This window comes from Monopterus albus, unplaced genomic scaffold, assembly GCF_001952655.1.
Source record: "Monopterus albus unplaced genomic scaffold, M_albus_1.0 scaffold203.1, whole genome shotgun sequence".
NCBI classification, from domain to species: Eukaryota; Metazoa; Chordata; class Actinopteri; order Synbranchiformes; family Synbranchidae; genus Monopterus; species Monopterus albus.
The window spans coordinates 495,172-508,011 of record NW_018128083.1 but is presented as its reverse complement, the minus strand read 5'-3'; the positions used below and the strand labels follow the sequence as shown (position 1 = coordinate 508,011).

Below are 12,840 nucleotides of genomic sequence, written 5' to 3'. Positions count from 1 at the left end.
TTCACATTCAGACATAGAAATGCTGTGTACAAAATTCCCAGCAAGGCTTTGTTTAAGCATAACACATCCTAGCTGGGTACGGCCACAACGTTCACACGATATCCAACATCAAGTGAGGCATACACTGTTATTCTTCCACACAGAGGATTAGCAGTCCTTTGGTTTCCATGTCAGACCAATTTCTAGCCATTCTGCATTAGCTTACTCTGCTAAATCGTATCTTCTCTGTACACATTCAAATTAAACTTGCTAGCTAGTGAAGTTATGTTCTTTTTATCTTTATGCCCAAATGTCACTGCCTGCCCAAAATATACACAACTAAGAGAGAGTGGTCAAGTGAGTTAGAGAGTGAATGAAGAGAGGGAACGGCGTTAGTAAGAACAAAGCAGTTAAAGAGAGAAAATGTTGTGCTTGGGTGATGTTGTAATACTGGCATCCTGACAGCGCCACTTCACCATTTCAGTTCAGACATGTAGCCAGTTAAAACGTAGCCGGCTATTTGACTAGGCTCGACTAGGTGAAATTGCCAGTAACACTTGCTGACTATGCAAGGCGGGCTTTGCTCAGACATGACGCCTAGACATGCAGGCAGATTCCTGGGGTAGGCGTACAAAGCTTAAAGGAGAATGAACTTGAATTTGTCACATGGTCAAAAACCCAATTGCAAATTCATGATAATGTTTTTAACTGTTAGCTGAATTTGTAATTAGACAATAGTTTGCTGAAACATTTTCCATTAGCACCTTTAAATAGTGATACTAGGTCAGTGTTGTGTTTAGAGGTTGTTCTGCTGCCTTCAAGTATCCAACAAAATAATGAATTCTGATTTAAGGACCACAGCATTTAGCATCTAAACTCAATGATCTTGACATTTTCAGGTGTTTTCAGATGTTTAAGCTGTTCAATATGCAGCTGACAGAAAAATGAAATGCAAAATGTCTCAGTGCTGGTATGCTATAAGAAGGTGTGAGCTAAAGAGAGGTACAAAGTTTTATGTTCTTGATATTTTGCATTGTGTTAGGCTGCTAGGGTTTAGTCAGCTAAAGACAGAATGCTGATGATGATAACCACTTTAACTGCAAACACTGTACATTCAAAATAAATGATTTCACTGGCTTTAGGTGAAGAATTTAGATTAGATTAGATTAGATTAGTTTAGATTAGATTAGATTAGATTAGATTCAACTTTATTGTCATTAGCCATGTACAAGTACAAGGCAATAAAATGCAGTTTAGCATCTAACCAGAAGTGCAATAACAGCAGTGCAGAGTGCACAGGATCTACAGTACGAACTAACTAACTACAGCCAGAACTAATTTACCAATGGATATGTACAATCGATATTTCCAGTAAGATATGTAGGGTAATGTACGATATACAACAGACTATGGATTCAAATTACAGTAATAGATAAGGTACGTTAATCTTATAGAACACTGGTGCAATGGGATGAGATGGAATGAAACAGTGCAGAATAAAGATAATAAGTTACATGAGTGAACAGTACAAGTCAAGTCAAGAATCTTTATTGTCATTACGCATAGCACAATGAACTTTTTTCCGCCAGCTCTCGGCTTAAAAGACACATTATTTACATAACACACAATTGTATAAGTCAACATAAAACAATGAGCAATGGATGTAAATAGTGCAAAGATAAAGATAAATATACTGTATAATATCTTCATATGAACAGTGTGCAAATCAATAAAGAGCCGGATCCTGTGAGTAGAGTATGTGCAAATTAACAGATCACTTCAGTGTTACAGGTAACAGAAGTGTATTGCATGAGTCCCGGGAGGAGAGATGAAAAGGGGTGAGGTGTTTAATGGTATAGAGGAAGGCAGTGGGGGGTCAACGGGGGATAGAGTTCAGTAAGGAGACAGCTGTGGGGAAGAAGCTGTTCCTGAGTCTACTGGTTTTGGTCCTGAGACTCCTGAAGCGCCTCCCAGAGGGTAGGAGGTCAAACAGTTTGTGAGCAGGGTGAGAGGAGTCCTTGAGAATGCTGCAAGCACGTCGAAGACAGTGTTCCCTGTGGACACCCTCAGTGGCTGGAAGTGGAGTTCATGTGATGAGTTGGGCAGTTTTCACCACCTGCTGCAGCGCCTTGTGGTCGGAGACAGAGCAGTTTCCAAACCAGACTGTGATACAGCTGGTCAGGATGCTCTTGATGGCACAACGGTACAAGTTCACCAGGATGGCTGAAGACAGGTGGTTCTTCTTCAGTGTCCTCAGGAAGAAGAGGCGCTGGTGAGCCTTCTTAAACAGGCTGCAGGGGGTGTTGGTGGTCCAGGACAGATCCTCAGAGATGTGAGTCCCCAGAAATTTGAAGCTGGAGACACATTCAACAACCATTCCGTTAATATGGATGGAGTTGTGTGTGCCTCCTGTCTCCCTCCTGTAGTCCACAATGAGCTCCTTGGTCTTGTTGGTGTTAAAAAGCAGGTTATTGTCAGTGCACCACACAGCCAGGTGCTGTACCTCCTCCATGTAGGCTGACTCATCATTGTTGCTGATGAGGTCGATTACTGTGGTGTCATCTGCAAACTTGATGATGGTGTTGGAGCCATGCACAGGCCTGCAGTCATGGGTGAAAAGGGACTAGAGGAATGGGCTCAGCACACAGCCCTGTGGTACGCCAGTGTTGAGGATAATGGTGGAGAAACAGATGTTGTCTGATCTAACATGCTGAGGCCTGTTGGTGATAAAGTCCAGAATCCAGTTGCAAAGGGATGTGCTGATGCCCAGGTCACCAAGTTTGGTGGTTAACTTGGAGGGGATGACCATGTTAAATGCTGAGCTGAAGTCCAGGAACAGCATTCTTGTATAAGTGTTGTTGTTGTCCAGGTGTCTGAGAACAGAGTGCACTGCTATGGAGACTGCAACCTCCGTGCTCCTATTCCTTCGGTAGGAAAATCGGTGGGGGTCCAGTGTGGGTGGGAGACAGGTCATCTGGTGTGCTAGGACCAGGTGCTCGAAACACTTCATGACGATGGGTGTGAGTGCTACAGGGCGGTAGTCATTCAGGCACGTCGGGATGGAATGTTTCAGCACTGGCACAATGGAGGTGGTTTTGAAACATGTCAGCACACTGCTTGTGTAAGGGGCAGGTTAAAAATATCCATAAAGACGCCAGCAAGCTGTCCTGCACATGCCCTGAGCACATGTCCAGGACTGCCATCAGGGCCAGCTGCCTTGCGTGTGTTGATTCAGCTCAGAGCAGCATACACATCAGTGGAGGTGAGTGTGAGTGGCTGGTGGCCTGCGGAGAGTCTGGACTTGATAGCTGTCTCCTTGTTGTCCCAGTTGAAGCGAGCACAGAAGTCATTTAGCTCATTGAGGAAGGAGACATCTGTGGTTGTTGGGTGGAGTTGCCGGGCTTATAGTCAATGATGACCTGGATGCCCTTCCACACAGGAGCCACACCTCTTTGTTCATCCACGGCTTCTGATTTGGGTACATGGTGATCTGTTTCTGGGTTGTGACACTGGGTTGTGGTAATAAAGTCCAGCACAGAGGAAGTGTAGGTGTCAGTGAGAGTCACAGGTAGACTAGGAGGCAAACATACTCCAGTATGTGTGGTGAAACTTGTCCTATAGTACAGAGTCTGTCCCCTCTGGCCACACTTTGATGATCCTCGTTGATGGTTTCACATGGCAGATGAGTGGTGAGTACTTGGAAATGAGGAACAAAGGAAGGTGATCTGACTGTCCCAAGTAGGGGAGGGGGGTCGCCTCGTATGCAGCAGCCATGTTTGTGTGCCATGCTCCAGAGTTTTATTTCCTCTAGTGTGGCAGGAAACATGCTGGTGGAATTTAGGAAGCACTGACTTTAGGTCGAAGTGATTAAAGTCACCCACAACAATAAATGTAGCCTCTGGGTGTGCAGCCTATTATTTGCCAATAGCCTCATGAAGTTTGTTCATTGCAAGTTTGGCATTAACGTCCAGAGCAATATAGGTTTCGATTATTATAGTGGAACTGATCTCCCTGCAGATAAAAAGCTCTACACTTAACCATAAGAAATTCCAGGTTAGCTGAGCAGTGTCTCTAAGTGATGACAGAGTTCGTACACCAAGCTTTGTTAACATAAATGCACAATCCTCCGCCTCTGGTCTTACTGGAGCCATCTGTTCTATCTGCACGGCATATGTAGCGTCCAGCTAGCTCGATAGCACTGTTGACTATGCTGCTGTTTAGCCACGTTTCCGTGAAAATCAAAACATTGCAGTCCATAAGTCTCTTACTGTTTGTTGCAAAGCCGTATCTCATCCATCTTGTTCACCAATGATCGCACATTGTCAAGGAAAATGCTAGGTAAAGAGAGCTGATGTGGTGTTAGCTTTAGCTTAGCTCTAATTCCTCCGCGCTTTCCATGCCTTTGTTTACAATCCTGATCCTGCATGTAAGTGCTTCCACCTGGCCAGTTTGGGTGCGTAGGCTCCGGTGTTCTGGGGATTTCAGGGGTGAGTCAAAGATTGGAGATAAAGCTGTTGGAGTGGTGTAGACCGATATCCAAAAGTTCCTGCCGGGTGTAGGATATCAAGGTGAAACTGTTTTGCACGAACAGACACAAAATGATGAGGAGAATCACTGCAAAATTGCAAAATCTGGCGAGACACTGAGCCTCATGCTGTACACGCGTCGCCATCTTGGTCAATAACTTGGTCAGAATGGCATGCTTGCTAGTATATGAAAATGTAAATTATAATTTCACTTACACTATGGATTTTAAAAACTTGATTCACATTCAGCGGCAGCAAAAAACAGTAATTTAATGTTAGCTGGACTAAATGAAGATCTGGTTTTGGCCCATTACACTGCAAACATAGCCGTCACAGAAGGTGCCCTGGGGTGCTGTTTGGCGGGGCCATTGTATCAACTTTGGACAGTGACTGCTTTGTAAATCCCAAATCATATTTAAAATATCAGGTCTTGGCAACAGCTATGTGATATAATGCTTGTTACACTTGCCTGTGTGAAATAAAATACACAGTTGCAAACCTATAAATCTTTATCAGTCAAACAGCACCACAACTAGTAAACATGCACTGTTGATTTATAACACTGGTGTGTTCATGTTTAGACAGTGGGTCCTTCCTCTGTTGTGGCTCATCTTTATCAAACTGCTGCATTCTCTTATCACGCATCACAGTTCATGGGTGATTAGCTGGATGTGCTGATAGGGCAGGGCTGGATTACTGCATGTACAGGGTGGGTGAAAAGTAAATAGGCATTAAAAGCTGGCTATAGAACTTGTAATATCACTGGAGTCATGATGAAAGCAGTCTCTAAATAGACAACAGGATTTCATATGATATTAAACAGACAACACAGCATTTTTGAAAAAAAAAAAAAACTCCTTTCAGATGAGAAGGCTGATATCAGCTTGTCTCCATCCAAGAGATACACAATATAGCCAAATGTATGTGGACAACTCAATCCACACACATTTGCATACTTTTGGTGTTTTTAATGACCTTTTCTTCATTTCATAGTCACCCATGGTGTGGGCATTGATGCAGCCCCACACCATCACAAATGCTGGCTGTCACACCTTTCGCTGATAACAGTCTGGATGGTCTTTTTCATCTTTGGCACAGAGAACCCCATGTCTGTTTTTCCTGAAAACAAGCTGAAACGTGGACTTGTCTGACCACAGAACATGTCTCCACTGTCTGTCGGTCCATCTGAGACGAGATAGATGCAAGATGGCGCCCACCAAGGCAAACATGTTTGCGCGCTCCACTCTTGAATGCTGGCTTTTTCTTCGTTTTCTTCTTCTTTGCGTATTTTTTGCTTTTTCTGCAGTGCACAGATGTCATGCACTGCTAACATACAACAGACAGGCATTGCTGGACATCGCCAACTCACATAGCCACTGGGAATTTACTGGTTTCATACCACCGGAGCTACAACTCATTGTCTGCTCCTGCAACAACAAAGGTTGTTCACAGTAGTGTGAAATGTCCTCTCAAGCCCATGTGGCTCCAGAGGACTTTGGGAACTTGTTGGCACTTAACACAGTCCACCGCTGCATCCAGAAATGCAACAAGAAACTTTACTACACAAGGAGCAAGCCATACATCAATTCTGTGCAGAAAGGCTGCTGAGTTCTCTGGGCCAGAGCTCATCAAAGGGTCAGAGTGTTTATTTGTCATATGCACAGTTAGGAAACGTGTTTCCCTGTACAATGAAATTCTTACTTTGCCGTCCACATGAATGCCACAAAATACAAATGAAATATAAAGTAGATAAATAAGTAACACAAAATCTAAGGCACTTTAAGCAGCAATATAATAAAAATATAATAAGAGAATGTATGCTGAATGGGAGCAGCATGTGCAGCAGACAACAGTCAATGTCCAATTATGCAGCTGATGTAGCTGGTCAAGATGCTCTCAATGATGCAGCTGTAGAAGTTGCTGAGGATCCTAGGCGACATGCCAAACCTCCTCAGCCAGCTTAGGAAGCACAGCCACCGTTGGGCCTGCTTGACCAGCTGTGTGGTGTTAAGTGTCCAAGTGAGGTCCTCACTGATGTGGACGCCCAGGTATTTAAAACTGCTCACCCTCTCCACTTCGAGCCCCCAGATGAACAGTGGCTGATGAGATTTCCTCTCCTTCCTCATGTCCACTATCATCTCCTTCGTCTTGTCCGTGTTGAGGCTGAGATTATTGTCCTTGCACCATGACACCAGACCAGCCACCTCCCTCCTGTACTAGGCTGCTTTGTCCCCACCAGTGATGCGACCTATCGTCAGCGAACTTTAGGATGATGTTGTCCTTGTGGGAGGCGACACAGTCGTGGGTGAACAGGGTGTAGAGGATGGGACTGAGGACACATCCCTGTGGGGTGCCAGTGTTCATAACAATGCTGGCTGAAGTCCTATTGCCAATCCTGACAGTCTGGGGCCTGCCAGTCAGAAAGTCCAGGAGCCAGTCGCAGAGGGTGGGGTGCAGACCTAGTGTGGACAGTTTGTGGGGGACAACTGTGTTGAAGGCAGAGCTGTAGTCAACCTGAATTGTTTGCAATATGGCAAATGACCTGAAGTGTTTGCAATTTTGCATTGGGAAATATTCTTTTTGAACTGATTAACAATTTTCTCATGAAGTCTGGCAAAAAATGTTGAGCCATGATCCATCCTTAATTGCAAATACTGAGCCTTTGACAGCTGCTCTTTCCATGCTACCCTCACCTGTTATCAATTAACAAGCCAATTTTGGAATCTTCTAGAGTCATGTTTTCGTTGTATTTACCATTTGTCACAACAAAATGCAAATAATTTGGTCAGTGAAAACTGAAAAACCTTCCCTTTGTACTTCTGTCGGTCAAATAAAGGTTAAAGCTAATTAACAAATCACAGATTTTAGGTTTGGTTTTTGGAAAAGGGGTTTGTATATGATGCCTGTGTGGAGCGCAGGCAGCAAACACATCGGTCTTACTAAAATTAACAACTATTTTTTTTGAGATTGTAACTAGTGTAGCATGCTACATAGGCTGTGGTGACATACTCTTGCCTTGACAAATGTCTCTGTTTGTGCTCTTGCTGAGCGACATCTCTTGTTTTTATTTTAGGGAGGATATTTCCAGGGGCAAATCACACTGAGTCTGCCCTGTCCTCGGGGACCTGCTCTCCTTCATGTATAAAGACGGACAGGCTGCGTCCAATCTGTGCATATTGCCAGTGGTGCTGAAATTTGCCTTCTCCTTCCACCACAGGGCTCTGGGGGTCGCCACTATTTCCAGTGTATCATATGAGGTGAGAAAATAGAAAAGTTAAAGAAGAAAGTTGTCTATTGCCTCAAGGTCCCTACTTTCCCTGACTGGTCCCTGGGGACAGGCACACTACACAGTTGTGATGATTGAAGTGGTTTAATACAACACAAAAACAAAAAGTATTTTTGAGAATCAAAGACATTTAGATGAATGGAGAATGGAGAAAGTAGGAGAATTCTATCAAGAGGCCAAAGTATGCTGTGCACAGAAGGATGTCTGAGAGGAAGCACCATTAGGCATAAAAGAAAACACACACAATGTTGTTCTTATACACTAGACCCAGCAGGTGATGAGAATTTTTGAAAAGTTTAAGCTGAGGTGGATAATGTCAGACTTGGCTTATTTGCAGATTTATTTATTTAATTTGAACTTTAAGTTTTTATTTTGGCTCATGTCCCATCCACTAACATGGAGGGGGTGGGATTTATGACCTATACTTCAACAAGTAGCATCAAGTTGCGGCGATTTCACTTCTGTGCGCTATCATCTCGTTCATCTTTCATACAGTCAGCGGACAAAACTGTTGGAAGCTGAGTTACATTATGGGCAATGTAGACACTAGGCCGGACAAGTAAGGAAGAGGACTGCATGGGACAAAATAGTGATACATATCTCTGGTTCTGCTGCATCGATTTGACCCATTTTGCAATGCAAGGCTAAATTTGTTGAGTACTTTAATAAAATCACCATTATACCTGCTGCCTCAAAAGACACCCACATTCCATTTACAGTAAACTGGTGTGTTATTTGGTCATTGTCAATCAAATCTGATCAAACCACACCCATACAGGTCTTATGAAGCAGATTATCAGAGTTTATGAGCTCTGAATAACTAATACATAACTGAATGAATAATTATTTGTTTTTAGTGATACTGCATGTCTTCAAATTTTGATTATGAATATTTAATATTATACAAAAACACCTGATGAGTAGTTTCCAGGGGTTTTAGCTTATCCCAGGGCTAGCCAGTTTCTAGGAGAAACTCTGGAAAGCAACAGAATCATGTTGATGACAAACTGAGCAACTCTGTTCACTGAGGAGTGCCATGAGATGTAACTGGATCAAAAACAAACAAAAGTAAGTGCACCACTGTGATGACAGTCTGCTAAAATTGCCTTAATCTATTCTCATTTCTACCTAATCACCAACATCTTGTCTTGAACCACCTCATTTGTATGCAACTGTGATCTCATTTTGTCTTTCCTCTCCAACTCTGCACCATGTGTGCTGCACAGGGCACCAAACTCTTCAAACGCCTTTTAAGGTTATGACTGTAGTGCTGCTTGCACTGGTCTTTGTGGTGCCATTAAAACTGAGCACCTGGAGAGATCCTATCACACCTTTTGAAGAAGACACTATAGAAACATCTCTGTGGCCCTGTACTGAAACTCTCTATAGGGGAAGGATTTCAATATTAGTACTTTTTCATTTTGATCACAACAGCTAAAAAGATTACCTTTAGCCCAGATTGGCCCACAAGGCCTCTCTCAATTTAGCGAGGTGGGTCCATGACTCTGAAAATGATGCGGTTGGTCAGTGTTAATATGTTCCATGAGCTTTGGTGGGGCAGACAAATACTGTATTTCTCTCCAACAATCCCAGCCATGTACATCTAAAGATTATGTTAGCAATGTGACCGCAGAGAGGATAAAGTAACAGGCCCTGGTTGCTATTTAATGTAGAGTCTCATCCATCATTATCATCCATATTATCCAATGAAAGGAGATCTTCTTCACTTTGAAGAATACAAAACATGCTTCGCCAGCATTTTTGAACTCTGTACATCTACAACAGTGAGTACTCCAGTTTAATTCACAGTCTGCTTAGATGTCAGTCACAGATTACAGTACCACCCTCACAATCACATCTTGCAGTGCTATTTATTTTATTTCACTGCAGGCTAAACCAAATGTTGCCCACCCACATTCACATGTGGGAACACTTTAGCAGAGAACGTTCTCACTTAGCTCACTGAGCGAAGCACTAGGAGGGGAGCACCAATTCTTACGTAGTGCTGTTGCATCTAGAGGTATGATCCCATCTGCTGACAGAGAGATGAAATTAACTCAGTCAGGAGTGCACACTCAGCGTGTCTCAGCTGCGTGTTTTTAACCGCAGGCCCTTCAGCAGTAAGCCACACATGAGCTTGTTAGTGTTACTCACTTCCTACCTGTCCACCCTGCAGTACATGTGGCGCAGGTAGGGATTTGCACAAACAGCTCTTGAGCTGGTGTGCACTGAATTCCAGAGGTGGACTATATTTTCTGCCAAGTTTTTACCCTGCTGCAAATTCATGGATCAATTTCCTAACAGCTGCAGCATATTTATTGCGGAAATGGTCTTTGGCATGGTAACAATTATATTCTCTTCTGGATAGAAGTTTAATGTTGATGTTATATATGTGATGACTTCCACAGTAAAATGTTATGTTTACATGTGCAGGTGCTTTTCTTGTCATGTTCATTTTCAGCATAAGCAGATCTGTAATTGACAAATGTTTAAATTTTATCAGCAATCTAGGCAACTCATTTGGGATGTAAAAAAGTATTTAGCTAAACTATAATGTCTTGGATGGTATTTATATTAATAAAAGTAGACTAACTATTAGATCCACCTCAGTATTATGCAACAGAATTCAACAGCACTAACCACAGCCTTCAAAAATGACCATAAAGTTGATTTGACAACTCTCTAAAACAACAAAACCTGACCATTCTAATGTTATCAAGGCAGGATTTATTGCATACCTGTTGCATTAGACTGCCTTACATTTCAATATGTACTGTTTACCTAATAAACTGCCAGCTGAGTACATTATTACCATATAATGACCATATAATGTTGTAATGGCTAGTACACTTTCAGCTCAGGCCAAAAATACTTCCTTTTTCAATCATGGGGTGACTTTTAAGGCAAGCGTATGTGCAAACAAATGTACCCACAGACATTTACACACATTAAAATAAGCAAGACTAAATAAACAAGGATTTAAAACAGTTGTTGATTTATAACAGTTGTCCATAGCTGGCCAACAACCTCCAGCACCACAGAGACATATATTATGTAAAAAAAAGCAGAAGTCAGCAGTGTTTTCCTTGTCTATACACAAGGTAAACTGACCAGCTCTTGTACTCTGTCTGTTCACAAGTCTAATGGCTTCTGGATTTAATCCAAACAGTTATGTTTCTGGCCACCCGATGAAGAATTTGGCTCTTTCGCTGCAATACAAAGCAGGCAGGGCCCCAGAAGCACCAGGTTTACTTGATACCATTTCTGTGCAATTTGATTAAGGGCAGATTTGTTTGAAAATTTCATCACTGAATAATATAAACTGATGGGTTGCCTTTCCTCCATCTCGTGGCCTTTCTCATGTAGGGACCTGTATCCTGTATCCAGTTTTTTAAGACCATAACTCCTTTAGTATATATTGTGCTCATTTGTTATAAACTTGTCTTTTATTAAATTGCTTTCGTTTCTTCTGTTTGATAATTTAATACTGTATATCACAGGATTTCTGTAAGGAACCTAAGAACTGTCTCAATTATCCATACATCTAATATTATTTTGTTTAGTAATCAATTTATTGTTCAATTTAATATATAAAATATCCTGAAACAAAAAGTGTCCATCATTATTCCCTGAAGCCCAAGTTAACATAATCAACATACTGTATATTTAGTCTGACCAACAAATAAAAACACAAAAATGTTGAGTTCTCTTATATATGAAATTGCGTTTTAGGTCATATTTCCTAATAGTGGAGGGCTGATATTTATGGGGTATAACAATAAGAAAAATATGCATTCTGAGTGGAGAGAGTATTTAAGTTACTCTCTGCCACTGCTGGATCATAGACTGACACTAGTCAACAGGAAATGATGTATTTTTGGTTTATAATGAGCAAAAATGATAAAAACAATATTGTTAAAATATGTTTCCTGACACGCTGATTTGGAAAAAAAGTGCATCAGACTGCTGAATTTTGTCCTTCTGTCAGAGTTGCCACTGTTGTGCCAATGACATGGATCTAACTAAGTACACACATGCTATGCATACTGTTTGTTACTGCAGCTATACTTGTCACAGAATAATTGGCTATGGTTGACCCATGTTCCATGCAATGGTTTCCACCACCAGGAAGTGGGAACCCAATCAGACAATACACTGTTTCCTCCTTCATAATTGAATGCATCCAATTAAAATGTGTCCTGATCTCTGGACATATATCTCAATTGCCTCTTTTCTGTTGTCATAGCTGTATGTTTGTTGTTGTTCATGTAAATGCAGCAATAAGTGGTATTGTTGCTGGTGTTCAAATTATGGGGAACAACTTACGGGATAGATACAAGCTTTCTGAATAGCTCCAATTACTAACAGTAATCCAAACAGGAAGCTGCAGCCCTTACCTTCACATGTGTGTCCATCCGTCATCAATGAGAACCCTGGGAAACAGGAGCATTGAGCCTGACCTGCCAGAGCCTTACACTGCTGACTGCAAGGGCCATTTTCTGCAAGAGACAAAAGTATGAGTATTATGATCACAACACTCCCTCTGCTGCTTCTCTGCTGTCCTGGTAATGCATTGTCCTGTTCTCCTTCTCCCCAAGGGCCCTATGGACCCCACTATCACATCATCACACTGATCATCACTCCCTGCAGAAAAGTGCCTCTCATGAGCCATCACATTCAACACAACATTATCAATGCTACCTATTTAACAGCTCAATAGTCAGGTCACAGAGAGGTTTGGGCTGGGGACTGTTTCACCGTTGATTCTCCCCGACAACATTGTGGGAAGGCCACCTGACACACTGATCAGGATATTCTAATAACTAATGACCAGAGACATTTTGAAGCAACAGCACATTAGAGACTCCAGCACCTCAAGGGTTTGCACTCCTGAGCTCCCCATGATTTGATCAAGATTCAGCTCATGAAGCTGCTAAAGTGTGTAAATACCGCAGATCAACTATGACTGAACAATTTAACAGTGAAAGTGTATGCAGTGAGGCAACTGTCCCTGCTTTTTTTCTTCTGTTTTTCAGTTTTTCGCATCAT

The 12,840-nt window shown here is 42.1% G+C and overlaps 1 protein-coding gene across 3 annotated transcripts in view; it reads right to left on the bottom strand.

Annotated features, from left to right (window-relative positions):
* The window catches only part of fbln2 (fibulin 2), a 90,433-nt gene that overhangs the window by 15,650 nt on the left and 61,943 nt on the right, over window positions 1-12,840 (bottom strand). For all 3 annotated transcript variants that reach the window (XR_002276434.1, XM_020618264.1, XM_020618265.1), the window contains exon 8: window positions 12,189-12,290. Coding sequence is in view for 2 of the 3 variants with exons in the window: in XM_020618264.1 (XP_020473920.1) it covers window positions 12,189-12,290 (102 nt within the window). In the remaining variant the exon portion in view is untranslated. The remainder of the gene's footprint in view (window positions 1-12,188; window positions 12,291-12,840) is intronic.